Genomic DNA, 20,326 nt, shown 5'->3' on the forward strand with positions numbered 1-20,326 from the left:
CATGTTTGACACAGGACAACTCCAAATATAAGCGTAGATACTGGACTCTCAGTAAGGAATATGTTTTCTCTGACACTAATATGCATTTTACACCTGTTATTCATGCTGACTACCAAACTGTTGAGGAGTCTGTGGGGAAATTGTCCCATCCCTCTCCCATGGTGATTTTCAGTTCTTGCACAGTTTGGAAGTGGGTGTTAGTTGACACACACATTTGCCAAGAGCATCCCAGGCATGCTCTATACAGTTTAGGTCCGGGAAGTACGCAGGTTCAATGTCATCACTTTGTGTCGGACACGAGGTCATTAGTGGGTGCGAATTGTCTTCCATAAACAGAAAGTCGGGACCTACCACATCTTTAAACAGACAGACATGATCCAGAAGAATATCCCTGCAATACTGTTATGCTGTAACAGCATCTCATGCACACATATACAGCAGTGTTAGGCCATTGTGCACAATGCCTGCCCACACCGTGACATGTAGACCATACCAATGACGTTCATGAATATTCAGTGGTGTGTAACATGTTCCCCTCTCCCTCCACATTAATTGGTGGCCAGAATCACTAGCTACATCAAAGCGGCTTTCATCAGAGAAGATGACACTGGAATGTTGCTGACCCCGAACCGACATGCTCCCGACATCAAGGAACACTTTCTTGTCGACGGCACGGTTTAAGTGTGAGACATTTAACAGGCTGAGTGTACGAACCAGCCAGATTTAATCACCGCAAAGTAGTTTTGGCAGATACACGTGTACCACTATTGACTGGGAGGTCTGTAGCGATCTGCCTAGGAGTGGGCATTTCGCCACTAGGGCAACGTATCAATCCTCTTGCGATGTGGCCATCTATCTACAACCACCGGCATTCTTTTGCTTAGCATTGCCACCCCTCTACATTCCTTTTACACTCATTGGTTGGCTGTTCTTAGCAGTTGGCAGTTGTTCCTTAGCAAGTGTCACTTGTTGCTTAGCAACTGTCAAGCAGTGGTCTTTACTTAATGCGTCTCGTGCCCACAAGTTATATTCATCTTGCAGTAGGCAGTTTTGGTTTTTCTGTGTATGTTGTTTTGGGTTTTCAGTGTGTGTTGCCTTTTTTGTAATAAAAATTTTTTCAGTTGCTTTTGGAAGGCACACAGCCTGAATAGTTTGTTAGAAAAAACTATTTGTTCTTTTATGTCTTTGTACAAAGCACACTAATATCACAAGACCTCTTTTTGTAGTGGCTTGTAGTATGTAGTAAACACTCAGATATTTGCATTGCTGTTTGCAGATGAGTTCGTTGAGGTGATGAGAAAGACAGTGCTGCTCCAGAAGCTGCCATTCAACATGGATGGTGACTTTGTGAAACTGTACTTCGGAAAGGATAAGAAGAGGCTTGTCAGCTATGCTGAGTTTAGCCAGTTCTTGCATGTAAGTATAATTTTTGCATTTATTATATTTTCGTTTTCATTACTGTGGTATGGGAAAATTTTTTGTGACTCGTTTGCTTTTACTGATAACATTATTTGCCTGTGGACTCACTCTGACAATTTTCAGGTGTCAGTATTAAGTGTCACATACATTTTTAGACATGGGAAAATTATTCACAATAATTCTTATCTACTGCAGTAATTTATAGTAACTCATTAATACGGAAGATGTATTTCACTCGTGCAAGAGTACCTATAAGAGCTTGGAAACTACAGTACATTAATAGGCATGGTTCTAATGGATGTGGTATGCTGTTGCCTTCCTCTAACCATTGGACACTGACTCACTCAGCCAGTTGCATGGGGACTTTCAGATTGATATAGACTTCAAACCTTGGTGCAACTTGGTATCTTCCATATTAGCAAAACATTGTTAGAGATGAAAGAGGCAACAAGGGAGACAAAAATGTCCTAGTACCAACTGGGATGAAACACCACACCAGTGGATTTGTAGTTTGACATTTAGACCCTGTGCTATCAAGCCACACAGTAAAAAAATAAAGTTGTAAGGGGAAGGAAATAGTCTATAAACAGTATGAGTGCATCAGCAATGGAATGAATGGGTACAATTAAAATATCATGGTAAGAACCATGTTGACAAGTGCACTTTCAAAGTGACCCATTAAGTGTTCTCTGGAAATTGAACAAATTACTTCACGCAGTGAGGAACAGAAAGAAATCCGTGTGGAAGATTCAGAAAAAATATGAACAGGTCAACAATGCTAGGAAACTACCAGTGTATAATTTGTCTGCAGATTTTACTGCTTGCAAAGTTTTATTTGCCAGTTACATTGGTAAAAAGTAGTGTTGCAGAATGGTTACCTCCATAGTGCTCATACTTCCAACAATGGAATTGGATCCTGTGTCTACAGTGGTCACATTTTCTCAGGTACGATAGACTTCTACTCTTGTAACTCTTCTTACTACACATTTCAAACACCAATACATCACTTGACATCAGATTTAACTACTTCAGGCACCAATAAGTTGCTTGGGAATCAAAGACAGCTTCAAGAACTGACAACCAGTGGTTGTCTCGTCTTGGAAGGCAGCACATGTGTCCCCCCTGCGGGTCCGGGGTAAGAATAGGCCCGAGGTATTCCTGCCTGTCGTAAGAGGCGACTAAAAGGAGTTTCAACTGTTTCGGCCTTCCATGTGATGGTCCCCCTTGGGGTTTGACCTCCATTTTTCAAAATTCTACAGAAGTATGAGCCTTTTGGGGAAGGACGCCTTATGTGGTGTATCACTTGTCCTCAGTGCACTAAGACCTTGGCACTCAGCATTGTAACAGCGTTGTAACCACACCCACTATTCCTCAAATTAGGCCTAAACGCCTGATAGGTTGCACAAGTTAGCCCATAGTGCGTCCCCATCTGCACCTACGATCATGATGGACTTTCCATGGCACCCGAAATCCAGCACGGTAGCCAGCCAGTTGTGGTGGAGTCGTCATGTACCCTCTAGGTTGTAGCCCCCTGACAACACAGGGATCGTACTGGCGATACCTGAGCTGCACCCTCCCCACGTCGGCCAAGGAGTAGATGCCCGTCTCCTTGGGGCATCAGGACTCCCAGCAACGGTCATCCTGCCAGGTGGCCCTTGCTGAGGCTGGGTGGCGCCCGTGGGGAGAGCCCCTGGTCGGAGTGAGTGGTATCGGGGCGGACGTTTCGCAGATGAAACGTCAACATGTAACAGGCTGCTCTGTGGCCGAGTCTTTTAAAAAGAAAGGTACTGTCTCTGGTTCTGGTTCTCCTGCTCTTTCCCCCTTGGCCACTCCCTGGGAGGAAGGACAGGCCCGCCGGCTTTGGGCGAAGTACTTCCCCTGCTATTTAGTCTGTTCTCGGACCGATGGGGGGACGTTCGCCACCTCCAATCCCATGTTCTTTGTCCAGCACACCGAGGACATCTTCGGGGAAATCGAGGCTCTCAGTAAAATGCGTTTGGGGTCCGTTCTTATAAAGACCACCTCCGCCACACAGTCGACGGCGCTCCAGGCATGCGACCGACTAAGGGACATCCCAGTGTCCATTGTCCCGCATCTGGCACTGAATAGGACGCAGCAGGTTATTTTTCATCGGGACCGCCTGCTGCAATCTGATGAGGAGCTCAGGGCCAACCTGGAGCGCTGAGGCGTGCATTTCGTCCGGCGAGTCCAGCGCGGCCCCAAAGACCGTCGCGTCGACACCGGGGCCTTTATCCTCACCTTCGAGGGGGACGTTCTCCCGGAGAAGGTAAAGGTGATGTGCTACCAGTGCGACGTGCGACCTTACGTCCCGCCTCCTATGCGCTGCTTTCGGTGTTTGCGCTTTGGGCACATGTCGTCACGGTGTGAGGCTGAGCCCCTTTGTGGCGATTGTGGATGTCCTCTTCATGAGGAACATACATGCACCTCACCACCTCAGTGCGTCAATTGTCCTCTTCTCAGGCATCCATCGGGGAAACGATCCGGACCCCGGCTTCCGAGGTCCGGCGTTCTAAAACGGACCCCGCGCGTGAGGACCTTCTTCGGGTCCAGCCCACCATCCCTGTGCCTCATCGGACTTCCAAGAAGGCCTCCAAGAAGAAGTCTCCACCCCGGCGCGTTTCGTCTGACGCTCCATCCGCGAGTCGCTGCTCCCAGCCGTCCTCAGTTTCGCCGGGACGCTCTGCTGCCAGGTGCTCAGCTGGCCTCTCGTCGGCGAATGATGCTGCCCCTCCTACGCAACCCGGGAAAGCGGCCGCAGCTGGTGACGACTCGATGGAACAGGATCCGCCTCCCGCCGGTTGTAGCGTTGTTCCCTCGAAACCTGGCCCTCCACGGCCGTCGAGGTGAACCGCTCTTCATCCGTTTCGTTCCCCCTTTTTTCTGACTAGCGATGGCTTTGTTACATTGGAACATTAGAGGTATTCGATCTAATCGGGAGGAATTACAACTGCTCCTCCGCCTGCACTGTCCGCTCATCCTTGGTCTCCAGGAAACCGAGTTGTGCCCAACTGACCTTATTGTTTTTACCCACTATACCTCGGAGCGGTCTGACCTCACCCCTGCGGACGGTATTCCAGCTCATGGTGGAGTCATGTTGCTCGTTCGGGACGATGTCTATTACCATCCCATCCCATTGACCACCCCACTCCAAGCAATAGCTGTCCGTATTACTCTTTCTGCCTTTACTTTTTCTGTTTGTACCGTCTACACTCCATCGTCATCCGCAGTTAGTCGGGCTGACATGATGCACCTGATTGTTCAGCTTCCTCCGCCATTTTTATTGTTTGGCGACTTCAATGCCCATCATCTCCTTTGGGGCTCTCCCGCATCCTGTCAGAGAGGCTCCCTCTTGGCGGATGTCTTCAACCATCTCAATCTTGTCTGCCTCAATACTGGCACCCCGACTTTCCTCTCGGACTCTACTCATACCTACTCCCACTTGGACCTCTCGATCTGTTCTACCACTCTTGCCTGTCGGTTCGAGTGGTATGTCCTTTCTGATACCTATTCGAGTGACCACTTCCCCTGTGTCATTTGTCTCCTGCACCACACCCCATCCCCACGTCCTTCGAGCTGGAACATACCGAAAGCTGACTGGGGACTTTACTCCTCCCTGGCGACCTTTCCGGACCACGATTTTCTCAGTTGTGACAGTCAGGTCGAATACCTCACGGCTGTTATCATCAATGCTGCTGAACGTTCCATTCCTCGTACTACCTCTTCTTCACGTCGCATTTCCATCCCCTCGTGGAATGAGGCTTGTAGAGACGCTATCTGTGCTCGGCGATGTGCTTTACGCACCTTTCGCCGCCATCCTACATTGGCGAATTGTATTGGATACAAACGACTCCGAGTGCAATGCCGTAGAGTCATCAAAGACAGCAAAAAAGCTTGTTGGGCCTCTTTCACCAGCTCCTTTAACAGTTTTACTCCCTCTTCTGTCGTATGGGGTGGCCTGCGCCAACTGTTGGGCATTAAGGCCCACTCCTCGGTACCTGGCCTGACTTCAGGTAATGAGGTCCTTGTTGATCCTGTGGATGTCTGCAACGCCTTCGGCCGCTTTTTCGCGGAGGTTTCAAGCTCCGCCCATTACCACCCTGCCTTCCTTCCCATGAAAGAGGCAGAAGAGGCTCGGCAACCTTCCTTCCACTCGCTGAATCTGGAAAATTATAATGCCCCCTTTACTATGCGGGAACTCGCACTTGCACTGTCCCGGTCCTCTGCTCCGGGGCCAGATGCCATTCACGTTCAGATGCTGGCACACCTTTCTCAGGCAGGCAAAAGCTTCCTTCTTCGTACCTACAATCGCGTCTGGACCGAAGGTCAAGTCCCCATGCGTTGGCGTGACACCGTAGTTGTTCCTATACCCAAACCCGGGAAGAATAGACACCTTCCTTCTAGTTACCGCCCCATTTCTCTTACAAGCTGTGTCTGTAAGGTGGTGGAGCGCATGGTTAATGCTCGGTTAGTCTGGATTCTTGAATCTCGACGGCTACTTACTAATGTCCAATGCGGCTTTCGTCGCCGCCACTCCGCTGTTGACCATCTTGTGACCTTGTCGACATTCATCATGAACAACTTTTTGCGAAAGCGCCAAATGGTAGCCATGTTCATCGATTTGGAGAAGGCTTATGATACCTGTTGGAGAGGAGGTATCCTCCGCACTATGCACAGGCGGGGTCTACGCGGTCGCCTGCCCCTTTTTATTGATTCCTTTTTAACAGATCGAAAGTTTAGGGTACGTGTGGGTTCTGTATTGTCCGACGTCTTCCTGCAGGAGAACAGAGTGCCTCAGGGCTCCGTCTTGAGCGTAGCCCTTTTTGCCATAGTGATCAATCCAACTACAGATTGCATTCCACCTAATGTCTCGGGCTCTCTTTTTGTCGATGACTTCGCGATCTACTGCAGTGCCCAGAGAACATGCCTCCTGGAGCGCTGCCTTCAGCGTTGTCTAGACAGCCTATACTCATGGAGTGTGGCAAATGGCTTCTGGTTCTCTGAAGAGAAGACGGTTTGCATCAACTTTTGGCGATATAAAGCGTTCCTTCCGCCATCCTTACATCTCGGTCCCGTTGTTCTCCCCTTCGTGGAAACAACTAAGTTTCTAGGGCTCACACTGGACAGGAAACTTTGTTGGTCTCCGCACGTCTCTTATTTGGCTGCCCGTTGTACACGTTCCCTTTATGTCCTCAGAGTTCTTAGTGGTTCATCTTGGGGAGCGGATCGCACTGTCCTGCTTCGCTTGTATCGGTCCATAGTCCGATCAAAGCTGGATTATGGGAGCCTCATCTATTTGTCTGCTCGGCCATCCCTCTTACGCCGTCTCAACTCCATCCACCATAGGGGGTTACGACTTGCGACCAGAGCATTCTACACTAGTCCCGTCGAGAGTCTTTATGCTGAAGCTGCCGAATTACCATTGACCTACCGGCGCGACGTACTGCTTTGTCGGTATGCCTGCCGGCTGTTGTCAATGCCCGACCACCCCTCTTTATCAGTCCTTCTTCACCGATTCTCTCGACCATCAGTACGGGTTGTATGTGTCTGCCCTGCTGCCCCCTGGAGTCCGCTTCCATCGCCTGCTTCGACAATTGGATTTTGCCCTCCCTACCACCTTCAGAGAGGGTGAGAGCCCGACACCACCTTGGCTCCAGGTTCCGGTTCATATTTATCTCGACCTCAGCTCACTCCCGAAGGAGGGTACTCCGGCTGCAGTGTATTGCTCACGGTTTGTCGAACTTCGTGCTCAACTTGCCGGTCACACCTTTATTCACACCGATGGCTCGAAAACTGACGATGGTGTCGGCTGTGCCTTTGTCGTCGGGGCCGCCAACTTTACATACCGGCTCTTCAACCAATGTTCCAGCTTTACGGCCGAGCTTTTTGCTCTACATCAGGCCGTTCAGTATGCCCGCCACCACTGCCATTCATCGTATGTACTCTGCTCTGATTCACTCAGTGCTCTTCAGAGCCTTGGAGCTCCATATCCGGTCCATCCCTTGGTGCAACGGATCTAGCAGTCCCTCCATTCTTTTGCTGCAGATGGCTCTCCTGTCAGCTTTCTGTGGGTTCCCGTCCATGTAGGAGTGCCTGGGAATGGGGCTGCTGATGCTGCAGCCAAGGCTGCAGTCCTCCTGCCTTGGCCAGCCTCCCATTGTGTCCTGTCATCTGACGTTAGTGGGGTTGTTTGTAAGAGGCTTGTGTCATTGTGGTGGGATACTTGGTCATCACTTCAAGGAAACAAGCTCCGGGCAGTAAAACCATTCCCAACTGCTTGGACAACCTCCTCCAGACCATCTTGGCGAGAAGAGGTCCTTCTGACCAGGTTGCGGATTGGGCATTGCCGGTTTAGCCACCACTACCTGCTCTCCGGTGACCCAGCCCCGCAGTGCCCTTGTGGTCATGCATTAACAGTGCGCCATGTTTTATTGTCAATCTCGTGTTGTCCTGTCTCTGCCATCTACTTTACAGGATATTTTAGCTGATGACGCTCGAGCAGCTGCTCGTGTTCTTCGTTTCATTACTTTGACTGGCTTGTCCAAAGACATCTAACTCTTTCACTTATTTTATCTGCATCTTTGTAAGAACTTTCTGGTGCCCCCCCCCCCCCCCCCTTGAGTTTTACTCCATTCTACGTGCTCTAACAGTTGTGAATGGGCGCTAATGACCTCAGTAGTTGAGCGCACTTAAACCCCCCCCCCCCCCAAAAAAAAAAAGCACATGTGTGACACCTTTTGTGCCTACTGCAGAGTAGATTAAGTGTTCGGATGTACTTTCAAACTGGCAGTTGGCTAAAAATGAACTGTACATTGTAGTGGAAGACCCCTGAATTGAAGGCAGGAACAAGAAGTAACGAAAGACAAATGATCTTATAGAGATCAGTAGTCCATTGATGATGGTGTAGATCACACCAAAGTACTGCAGATTTTGCCTGCAGTTTGGTTCAGATGCTTTAAAGCGATGTGCCTGCTTTTGGAGAATGGTGCTGTAGTTAAATAAGGACATGTTTCCCCAGAGGTTTCATGTGAAATTTTTATTCGCTGTTGGCCAATTCAACCTCATGGTCATAATCAGCCATTTGCCTATTAACACAAAATGGACAAACATGATTGAACACATGGTTTATATTTAAAGATTAATTTTAATTACAAAGTCTCAAGTAATATGTTGTAAATAACATTAAAAATGTACTACTTACGTGGAAGTACCATATCTTTTCTATTTGTAGACTGTACGTGAAGTCAAAAAATAAAATCAACAACATGTTTTAAAGTTATTATCAATGTATTAATTGAAAATTTGTAACTAGGATTTCTTTGTTGTTGTTGTTATTGTTATTGTTTGTTATGTTTTGGTTGCCTTCAGTCCGAAGACTGGTTTTATGCAGCTCTCCATGCTACTCCATCCTGTGCAAGTTTCTTCATCTCTGAATAACGACTGCGACTTATAACCTGAATCTGCACTGTTTTCATCTCTTGGTCTGCCTCTATGATTTTTACACTCCACACTTCCTTTTAATACACACTTCCTTTTAACACTAAACTGGTGACCCTTTGATATCTCAGCATGTGTTCTGTAAACTGATCTGTTTTTCTAGTCAGGTTCTGCGATAAGTTTCTTTTTCTCCCAAACTCTCCTACTCCTCATTGGTTATGTGATATACCATCTGATCTTCAGCATTCTCCTGTAGCGTGACATTTCAAAAGCTTCTATTTTATTCTTACTAAACTGTTTGTTGTCCATATTTTGCTTCCATACTATAATATACTATACTATACTACAAATCTTACAAATACTTCCAGAAAAGACATTCTAACACTTAAATCTGTGTTTGATGTTAACAAAGTTCTCTTCTTCAGAAATTCTTTTTTTGCCATTGCCGTTCTACATTTTATATTCTCTCTACTTCGGGCATCATTAGTTATTTTGTTGCCCAAATAGCAGACCTCATCTATTACTTCAAGTGTCTTGTTTGCTAATCTAATATCCTCCTTTCAAGGCACTGTCCATTCTGTTAAACTGCTCTTCCAAGTCTTTTGCTGTCTCCGACAGAATTACAATGTCCTTGGCAAACTTCAAAGTTTCCATTTCTTCTTCCTGGATTTTCTTTTGTTTTCTTTACTGCTTGCTCAATGTGTAGATTGAATAACATCGAGGGTAGGCTGCAACCCTGTCTTCTTTCATTCTCAACCACTGCTTCCCCTTAATGGCCGTCGACTCTTTATAACAACCATCTGGTTTATGTACAAATTGTAAACAGTTTTTTGCTTCCTGTATTTTACCTCTGCTACCTTCAGGATTTCAAATAGATTATCCAAGTCAACACTGTCAATAGATTTCTCTATGCCTATAAATGCAGGTTTGCCTTTCTGTAACCTAGAAGTCGTAAGATCAATATCACCTTGCATGTTCCCACATTTCTACTGAATCCAAAGTCATCTCCCCCCCAACATTGGCTTGTACCAGTTTTGCCACTCTTCTATAAAAAATTTGTGTTAGTATTTTGCAACCATGAATTATTAAAGTGAAAGTTCGGTAATATTCATGCCTGTCAGCACCTGCTTTCTTTGGAATTGGAATTATTACATCCTTCTTTAAGTCTGAGGGTATTTCTCCTGCCTCATACATCTTTCACACCAGATGGAGGTGTTTTGTCATGACTGGCTCTCCCAAGTCTATTAGTTCTCAAAAGGTCCTTTTCCCTTTCTATAATATTGCCTTCAAATTCACCTTCCTTACATAGACCCTCTGTGTACTCCTTTCTGCTTTCCCTTCTTTGCTTAGTATGTGTTTGATTCACATTTCTTCATTTTACGTTAATAGGCAAATGTTTGATAGCTACCATGAGATTAAAATTGGCCAATAACAAATAAAAGTATTACATAACGCTACAGCCTCAGCAGAAACATGTCTTTATTCAACCAGTATTTGATGTCCATGGACACAGTTATAAAGTAAACAATTATTGATGCTATAATAATTTTGTCATGAAAAATAAACTAATAATTCTATTTAGTAAGTGAATTTTGTTTAGACCTTTTGGAATCTTTGTAGTCTTACTCATTGGTGTCTTGGTTACCAAATGGCCCAACTTTTGTAATTATCTTCTAATTTAGGGCTTGAACAGGATTCGTATGTTGGAGAAAAATCACCGGATGGTTAGTAGCAATTTGGTGGTTGATGACTATTCATTTGCAGTGACTTAAGAAAGTGAAGAGCTTTCCTGATGTTTAAAAATACATTTAAATAGAATGCTTTCTGTGTCATGCTGTATATTAAGCTCTTACTAAGAATAAAACTGATGTGAAGATCAGATGAATGTGAGTTTTCTATTAAATACTGATTTTGTCCTTATTACATGGCAGTATTGAGTGATCCCAAAGACAAAGCAGGCACATTATTTATCTGACCGTGTTTTGCAGTCCTCTCATGTCCTTCCTGAAAGAAAATAACTCAAAAAATCGAAAGTATTTTTGGTGTTACGTTTTTACATATCTGTAGATTAAAATTATTGGCATATTTTTGAATAGACAGTTTAAGAGTAAAGTATAAAACCACATGTTAATTCTCAGATGAGAACCTATGCTCAGTAAAAGTATTATTTAATAGTTTTATTTAAAGAAATAAGTGAAAAGATATTAAATTGTTCTTGTATTAACTATTTATGTGGTACAGCAATTGAAATTCCAAAGAGGAATGGCAATAACTAATGTTCGGCTGATTGTTAATTAACAATGTGTTAAACAATGCAGAAATTTCTTGTTATCACACTTACTACTGTTGCATAAACATACACAAACAATTGCAGGGACACTCAAATACACCAACCCACGACTGTTTTTGTACTGTTGTGTGTGTTTGTGCACCACCACTAATCAACTTAGGTTGTTGGCTTTCCACATTTTCTTTATTACATCATCCTCACAATCATGTGTAGATCTGTCAAAGGAGAGGTTTCAGCTGGAGCTTGTACTCCATGATGTTTTCACACTTACTGTTTCCTTTACTCCGTAGTAGAATATCCCTTCCTTCACACTTCTTCACATGTACAGCTACATCTGCTTATGTACTCCATAAGCCCCCAAATGGTGCTTGGCAGCGGGTGCCCGGAATACTATGAGGGGCATTTGAAAAGTACGTGCAAAAATAAAAACTACTTACGTGTTTGGGGTAAACGTTTTTTATTTTTCGACATAGCCTCCTTTTAGACTTATACTTCGTCCAACACTGTTGTAATTTGTTTATCCCTTCTGAATAATAGGAATTGTCCAAGTCTGCAAAATAGCTATTAGTTGCTGCAATCACCACCTAGTTTGAATAAAATCTTTGTCCTGCCAGCCATTTCTTCAAATTGGGGAACAAATAGTAGTCAGAGGGGCCCAAGTCTGGAGAATAGAGGGGATGTGAAATGAGTTGGAATCCTATTTCCATTAATTTTGCGACCACAACTGCTGAGGTGTGTGCAGGTGGTGCATTGTCGTGATGGAAAAGAACTTTTTTTGGGGTCCAGTCGCTGGCGTTTTTCTCGCAGCTCAGTTTTAAAACAGTCCAATAATGATGAATAATATGCACCTGTAATACTTTTACCCTTTTCCAGATAGTTGATGAGGATTATCCCTTGTGAATCCCAAAAGACAGTCGCCATAACCTTACCGGCCAAAGGAATGCCTTCGCCTTTTTTTTGTGCAGATTCTCCCTCGGTAACCCATTGTTTAGGGGGTTGTTTGGTCTCAGGAGTACAATAATGTATTCATGTTTCATCTATGACGAAACCATGCTTGAAGTCCTGTGGATTCTTCCTGAACAGCTGCAAACCATCCTTGCAACACTTCACACGATTCCGTTTTTGGTCAAGCGTGAGAAATTACGGAACCCATCTTGTGGTTAGCTTTGTCACTTCCAATTGTTTATGCAAGATATTATGTACTCATTCATTCAAGATGCCCACAGCACTAGCAATCTCACGCACCTTCACTCTTCTGTCATCCATCACCATATCATGAATTTTATCAATGATTTCTGGAGTTATGACTACGAAGGCTTTCCCGGCGTAATAATTGATAAAATTCTTCTCGGGTATGCAGCCGGATCATGACGTCTTCAAGACACAATATTTCTGCGGTCCAACTGACCGCCATCATCAGGTGAGAGCGCTGGTGCACAATCTCGCTGGAACTGACTTCCAAGCGCAAGCGGCAGCCCATATATAGGCCGCAGAAGGCCCACAACGCGTGCGCGAAAAGGTGCCGTAGCTGCCCTCTAGTGCAGTAAACATGCCGCGCCGCCGGTGGTGGAAAGAGGCGAAATCGAGATATCGCTGTCAAAAATAAAAGAAATTTAAAAAATTCTATTCCGACGATTGAGGCGCAGACCGTTGTTTTTTAATGTCGGATAACACCGGGTCCCAAGTCTTACTTAAAAGATAGCCCTTGTCTCTATTAATAAGATTGTCAGATAAACGAATCTCTATTGATTCTTTTAAAACACAGTCCCAATAGCGAGATGCAGGGGCAACCATTTGTGTCGCATCATATTGCATTCTGTGTCCCTGGGTGAGACAGTGCTCCGCCACTGCGGATTTCTCGGGTTGAAGCAGCCGTGGGTGCCGCTGATGCTCAACACATCGGTCCTGAATGGTCCGGATCGTCTGACCAATGTAAGCCTTCCCACAGTGGCAAGGGATTTTGTATACACCGGGCTTCCTCAGACCCAAGTCATCCTTAACAGAGCCAAGAAACGCTCTAAGCTTGGCCGGCGGACGAAAAATACTTTTGATGTGATATCTTTTTAGAATTCTTCCTATCTTCGAGGAAATGCTCCCAGCAAAAGGCAGAAAAGCCACCGATTTGCAGGTATCTTCTGGTGGTTCAGGCGATGGTCCAAACTGGAAAGCACGACGGATCTGTTTATCTGTATAGCCATTCTGCTTGAACTCAACCTTAAGGTGGTCCAATTCTTGTGTCAAGCTTTCTCCATCTGAAATGGCATAAGCTCTTCTCGCCAACGTTCGCAGGACCCCTGTACGCTGGAACGATGGATGACAGCTAGAAGCATGCAGGTAACGGTCCGTGTGCGTAGGCTTTCGATAAACACTGTGTCCCAGTGTCCCATCATCCTTTCTGTACACCAGAACATCCAGAAACGGAAGCTTTCCATCACTTTCCACCTCCATGGTAAACTCGATGCTAGGATGCAGGGAATTAAAATGATCTAGGAGGCGGTCAAGAGCCTCCACGGAGTAACATCTCCTCTCTCGAAACGGCAGCCGTCCGATCCATTAGAGAAGACGAGGATCTGATAGTTCTACCAGCCGACAAAGGCAACGCAACGGTTCTTCTGTCACGTGATGACTATCTGGGAAAGATGGATCTCTTACTTGAGGACTCAGCATACAGAACATTGCAGGACGACCCAACTGAACGGATAAAACGGAAGACGCTTTCACTGCTGAAGAAGAGTTCTTTACCTGACGACGTTCTCAAAAAACTTCGTCCTGGTGCTGCCGTGCCACCGAGACTATACGGCCTACCCAAGATTCATAAGAAAGGGGTCCCGCTTCGTCCGATCGTGAGTAACTTGGGTGCTCCTACCTACAATCTAGCCAAGTATTTAGCATCTGTTCTTGGCCCTCACGTCGGTAGATGCGAACATCACATTCCCAATTCTATGGTGTTTATTCAGAGATTGAAGTCCTTGTCTCTTAGTCCCTGCGATTTGCTTGTGAGCTTTGATGTCGTGTCGCTTTTTACCCGGGTTCCTCTGGAAGAACCCTTGCAATTAATTGGTGAGAAACTGGATGAGGACACAACCAGGCTTTGTCGCCATGTGCTGACGTCAACGTACTTTTTATTCAATGACAAATACTTTGAACAGACTGACGGAGTGGCTATGGGGAGCCCACTGTCCCCAATAGTCGCCAACCTTTTTATGGAAGATTTGGAGGACATGGCGCTGAAGACGGCGTCCTTAAAACCAACCTGTTTTTGGAGGTACGTTGACGACACGTTTATGGTGTGGCCTCATGGGAGAGAGGCTCTTGACCGCCTCCTAGATCATTTTAATTCCCTGCATCCTAGCATCGAGTTTACCATGGAGGTGGAAAGTGATGGAAAGCTTCCGTTTCTGGATGTTCTGGTGTACAGAAAGGATGATGGGACACTGGGACACAGTGTTTATCGAAAGCCTACGCACACGGACCGTTACCTGCATGCTTCTAGCTGTCATCCATCGTTCCAGCGTACAGGGGTCCTGCGAACGTTGGCGAGAAGAGCTTATGCCATTTCAGATGGAGAAAGCTTGACACAAGAATTGGACCACCTTAAGGTTGTGTTCAAGCAGAATGGCTATACAGATAAACAGATCCGTCGTGCTTTCCAGTTTGGACCATCGCCTGAACCACCAGAAGATACCTGCAAATCGGTGGCTTTTCTGCCTTTTGCTGGGAGCATTTCCTCGAAGATAGGAAGAATTCTAAAAAGATATCACATCAAAAGTATTTTTCGTCCGCCGGCCAAGCTTAGAGCGTTTCTTGGCTCTGTTAAGGATGACTTGGGTCTGAGGAAGCCCGGTGTATACAAGATCCCTTGCCACTGTGGGAAGGCTTACATTGGTCAGACGATCCGGACCATTCAGGACCGATGTGCTGAGCATCAGCGGCACACACGGCTGCTTCAACCCGAGAAATCCGCAGTGGCGGAGCACTGTCTCACCCAGGGACACAGAATGCAATATGATGCGACGCAAATGGTTGCCCCTGCATCTCGCTATTGGGACTGTGTTTTAAAAGAATCAATAGAGATTCGTTTATCTGACAATCTTATTAATAGAGACAAGGGCTATCTTTTAAGTAAGACTTGGGACCCGGTGTTATCCGACATTAAAAAACAACGGTCTGCGTCTCAATCGTCGGAATAGAATTTTTTAAATTTCTTTTATTTTTGACAGCGATATCTCGATTTCGCCTCTTTCCACTACCGGCGGCGCGGCATGTTTACTGCACTAGAGGGCAGCTACGGCACCTTTTCGCGCACGCGTTGTGGGCCTTCTGCGGCCTATATATGGGCTGCCGCTTGCGCTGGGAAGTCAGTTCCGGCGAGATTGTGCACCAGCGCTCTCACCTGATGATGGCGGCCAGTTGGACCGCAGAAATATTGTGTCTTGAAGACGTCATGATCCGGCTGCATACCCGAGAAGAATTTTATTTCTGGAGTTGTAACCTCCAGAGGGCGTCCAGAACATTCAGCATCACTTTTGCTCATATGGCCACTCCGAAAATTTTGAAACCATTTATAAAATGTTCTGATCGAAGATGCAGAGTCGCCCTAATGTTTGTCAAGCTTCTCTTTAGTCTCCTGAGGCATTTTGCCTTTCATAAAGTAATGTTTAATCACCACACGAAATTCCTTTTTGTTCAGGTTTTTGACAATCACTCGACTTCCTTGAGTCACACGAATGCAAAACACACAGAAATAGACCAATATGGCTGAAACTTGGTGTGTGTTCTTTCCAAAGATGCTACTAACTAAACATGACCTCAATAGCTGCCACTGGTGCCATCTTTCAGACTTGTACCTTTTCGAACGCCCCTCGTACTAGTTATTTCCTTTCCTCTTCCGTTTGCAATCAGGACAAGGGAAAACCGACTGGCTATATGCCTCCGGATGACCTCTAATTTCTCGTATCTTACCTTCGTGATCCTTAACCGAAATATATGGCAGTAGAATCATTCTGCAGCCAGCTTCAAATGCCAGTTCTCTAAATTTTCTCAATAGTGTTCCTCAAAAAGAATGTTGCCTTCCCTCCGGGGTTCCCATTTGAGTTCCTGAAGCATCTTTCACATCTGCTTCTCTCAATGTATCTGACAGTTTGTATTCCTATATCTGATATACAGTGCCTGACAAAAAAAAGAAAAGTGAACCCCTCAGAGGTGGAGGGGAGAAATGAAATGAAACTATTTCTTGGGTTGATACAGTATGTAATTTATTGATTACAAAATCAAATAAATTTAAAGAGAACTGGGTAGTATGACATTGCAGTCCCTCTGGCCTGGATGCGTGCATTGATTTGGTTGGGAAGGGTGTCATATGGCCGATGCAGCCTCTCCTGAGGCAGGCTGGCCCACAGCTATTGTAACTGGTCCTTGATGTACTGGCACTGGAACAGTGTTGACAGCCAACTTGATCCCACACGTCTACTCTTAGGGATTGATCTGGGGATCTTGTTGGCCACGAGTGTTTCTCAACATTGTGCACACTGTTTATAGAGAAACATGTGTAGAGCAGTATTGTCCTGTTGAAAAATGGTACCACGATACTGAGAGGTAACACGTGAGAACACTGGATGTCAGTGACATCGTTGTGGTGGCAGAGTTCGTCGAATCACTACCAGCAATGATTTGAAGTCGTACTTGATGGCTTCCCATTTCATTTTGGTTGTCCAAATATATCCACTGTTTTTTCCTTAATATTAGATTTTCTGAGCATAGTATAAATACACTGCGAATAAAGAATTTCAAATAGAAATCTTTTTCTTATCTCAATTCCTATTTCTCTTGTTGTAAGTGATCCTTGTGTTTGTAATTGATATCTTTCGTTATGCTATCTTTCTCCTTATTTCTCCAGTACAGCTTCCATCTGCATTAGGCCTGCTGCATAAGTAAATGAAGGAGTTTAATTGTTCAAGTTTCTTTCCTTGTGGAGTTACAGTCTGATTAAAACTACTTGATAGTTAACACTTCACACATTGAAGCTGGTTTCCTCCAATCGGAGCACTCGGCGTCATTCCCGAACCGTTCGCCGTTGCTATACTGCCACAACAATTGGTGACATCAGTTTTAGTTCCTTCACCATCTTCCTCTCTTTCTTTCAAGATGTGTTTCATGCCGCATCCTAGGTGTGAACCTTTCATTTCGTATTTCATCACACACACACACACACACGCACACACACACACACACACACACACACACACACACACACACACACACACACACACACACAAAAAATAATGCTAACTAAATACACTCGTTTCGTACACAACAATAAGCAAACATTAGTGGATCCTTTCGCTCAAGATGTGGTTCAGTGTCACATATACATTTATTATAATTGGTGTACATTAAGATATGCTTCATGTGACACTGTGTGCAGCTGAAGTTTTGAAGGCCCAATTCATCGTTGCAAGTTGGTCACCAGTCATAAATATATGGCTGTTAAACAGTGTACTCTAGTAGCACAAGGGTTGTCAGCTAAACTTAACATGCCGAAGGTTGTAGGTTCAAATCTCGTTGAATGCATTGGAATATTTTTATTGCCAAATCTGACCAAAAGACCAATTATTGTTTTTATTCAATTAATTGTTTTAAATGTAATTTTTTATTTCTGATGCTATCCTGTGTCATTTTCATTATCATATTGACATTTTTATTTGCTTCAGTTTTTTTCTCCTACCATACTTTTATCACTTGGAATCTGCCTATGTTGCCTACAGTTTCCAGCCAAGTGCTAACGAGGACTGCTCACTGATTGGTAACACAGTAGCTCGTGTATCCACTGTGAGGATAGTTTCGGGTAACCAGTGAATGACAGCGAGAAATTACAGTTTGCTTTTAGCGCTGAAACTAAAAATTTTTCTGTCTTGAGTTTGCTCATAGAGATTATCTTTAGTTGCTGTTAGCAAAGAGATCATAATTTTAGTTATGGTGCAGATCATTGACTGCCATTTTCTCAGATACATTACACATCTTGAGGTTGTGGTTAGGTTAGGATGCCAATTTAAATTCAAAACACATCGCATCGTCATTTGCAGTTCAGTAACTTAAAATTAGCTGCATACAGAGGATCGTGCATTTCCATCGTACCTCGCAGTGGTACCTTCCACAACTGCACTGCATTACAAATTAACAGCATTTGTGAAGCGACCCGCCGTGTTTCTGTATGTTGCCTATAATGAAGTGGTAGCTGGCAGCCAATGTAGCAACACTAGTGGCAAGTGATAGATGTCAACTATCAAATAATTTTAATTGGACTATAGATTTACCATGGACTCTGTGTTTTCCTGTTTTCATTACTTTGGTCTTCAAACTATTGATATGCAATCCGAATCCCCCTGCCAGCTTTGTCATTGCCTCTGTCATTTTTTATGATATGTTTCAGTTTCTGCTATGACAGTTTCCTTGAATTATTTTTGTTCCACCAGTACTACCCATATCATATCTATATATTTTTATGACACATTGTGAATTAACTGCCGACTGCGGTAGCCAAGCGGTTCTAGGCGCTTCAGTCCGGAACCGCGCAACTTCTACGGTCGCAGGTTCCAATCCTGCCTCGGTCATGGATGTGTGTGATGTCCTTAGGTTAGTTAGGTTTAAGTAGTTCTAAGTTCTAGGGGACTGATGACCTCTGAAGTTAAGTCCCATAGTGCTCAGAGCCATTTGAACCATTTTTGTGAATTAACTGTCAGTGGTGTCCAGCATTGACAAAATTTTTCATGCAAATTTTTTCTCACTTCTCCCTACATGTTTCTAAATCTAAATGTTGTGCTATAACACTTGTTGTTTGATTTGTTTGTCAGGACTTCCATGAAGAGTATGCTGTAGAAGCATTCCGTCGATATGACAAGAATGGAACTGGATTTATCTCTGCGCTTGATTTCCAGGATATAATGATCAACATTAAAAGCCATTTATTAACTAGAGAAGTTCGGGCGAATCTTGTTGCAGTAAGTAAGCTTTTGTTTTCCCAAGGTGCCATGATGCTTTTCCCATGTTGCTATGATACTTCCAAAAATACTGTGTAGTGCTTCTAATTGAAAATTTTAGATACCATTTATTTATAATACTCTGATTACCTATCATAGTATCTCTCTTGAATCATTTGTGAACTCTTGGAACTCGAGAGATATAGAACAGTTTTGGGGAAGGGGAGGGGGGGGGGGTTGTGATTGTGACTCCTAAAGAGCATAGTAAAGCTGAGAGGAATTTTGAACAATGGAAGGTCTCGGTTGGAACATAAAAAATTACGGGGAAGAGACTGATGGGTGTGTTAGCAGAAAGCAGCACACAATGAGGGTGAAGGGACATGAATTGGAAGGAGGTTATAGGGCAGAGAGGGTGGAAACTGTTCAGTAGAGGGTTTGGGGGCAGTAGACTGCACCTGTGGTCTAGGGGTAGCGTCTTTGATTTGTAGTCAAAACATAATCTCTCCCGGGTTCAAAATCTGCCACAGCTTAAATTTTGATTAATAATCAGCATTGGGAGCCAAAGACTTCCACCATAAAAAGTTATCCTCATTCTGCCAATGGCCCTTTCAGAGAGGGCAGAGGAGCAGACACAGATTCAGGTCACTCTCTTGTCCTTGGAGTGGGAAACTGCCGCTAAAGGTGGAAAAATCAGATATGATCAACACCATGAGGATTTGGAAGCCTATGGAAACCACTATGTTAAAGACACACAATGTGTATCTGCAGGACATTTGGTCTGTAACTGAAAAAGTGTTGTAATGATCTCTCCATTGGCAAAAGATTTTGGAATAGTCCCCCATTCGGATCTCTGAGAGGGGACTGCCAAGGGTAGGTGACCATGAGAAAAAGATTGAATACTCAATGAAAGGGCATTGAATGTCAAGCTTGAACGTGGTAGGCAAGCAAGAAAATCTGAAAAGGGAATTGCAAAGGCTCACTCTAGATGTAGTAGGGGTCAGTGAAGTGAAATGGAAAGAATACAAGGATTTCTGGTTGGATGAGTGTAGGGTAATGTCAACAGCAGCAGAAAATGGTATAACGGGAGAAGATTCGTTATAAATAGGAAGGTAAGGCAGAGAGTGTGTTATTTTGAACAGTTCAGTGATAGGGTTGTTTTTATCAAATTCGACAACAAACCAACACC

At 44.6% G+C, this 20,326-nt stretch overlaps 1 protein-coding gene across 3 annotated transcripts in view; it reads left to right on the forward strand.

The window, feature by feature from the left end:
- LOC126215379 (calcium-binding mitochondrial carrier protein Aralar1) overlaps positions 1 to 20,326 on the forward strand; it is a 725,301-nt gene that overhangs the window by 603,125 nt on the left and 101,850 nt on the right. For all 3 annotated transcript variants that reach the window (XM_049942072.1, XM_049942074.1, XM_049942073.1), the window contains 2 exons: positions 1,277 to 1,416; positions 19,015 to 19,161. In XM_049942072.1, the coding sequence (XP_049798029.1) occupies positions 1,277 to 1,416; positions 19,015 to 19,161 (287 nt within the window). The remainder of the gene's footprint in view (positions 1 to 1,276; positions 1,417 to 19,014; positions 19,162 to 20,326) is intronic.

Source organism: Schistocerca nitens, chromosome 12 (genome assembly GCF_023898315.1).
Source record: "Schistocerca nitens isolate TAMUIC-IGC-003100 chromosome 12, iqSchNite1.1, whole genome shotgun sequence".
NCBI lineage: Eukaryota > Metazoa > Arthropoda > Insecta > Orthoptera > Acrididae > Schistocerca > Schistocerca nitens.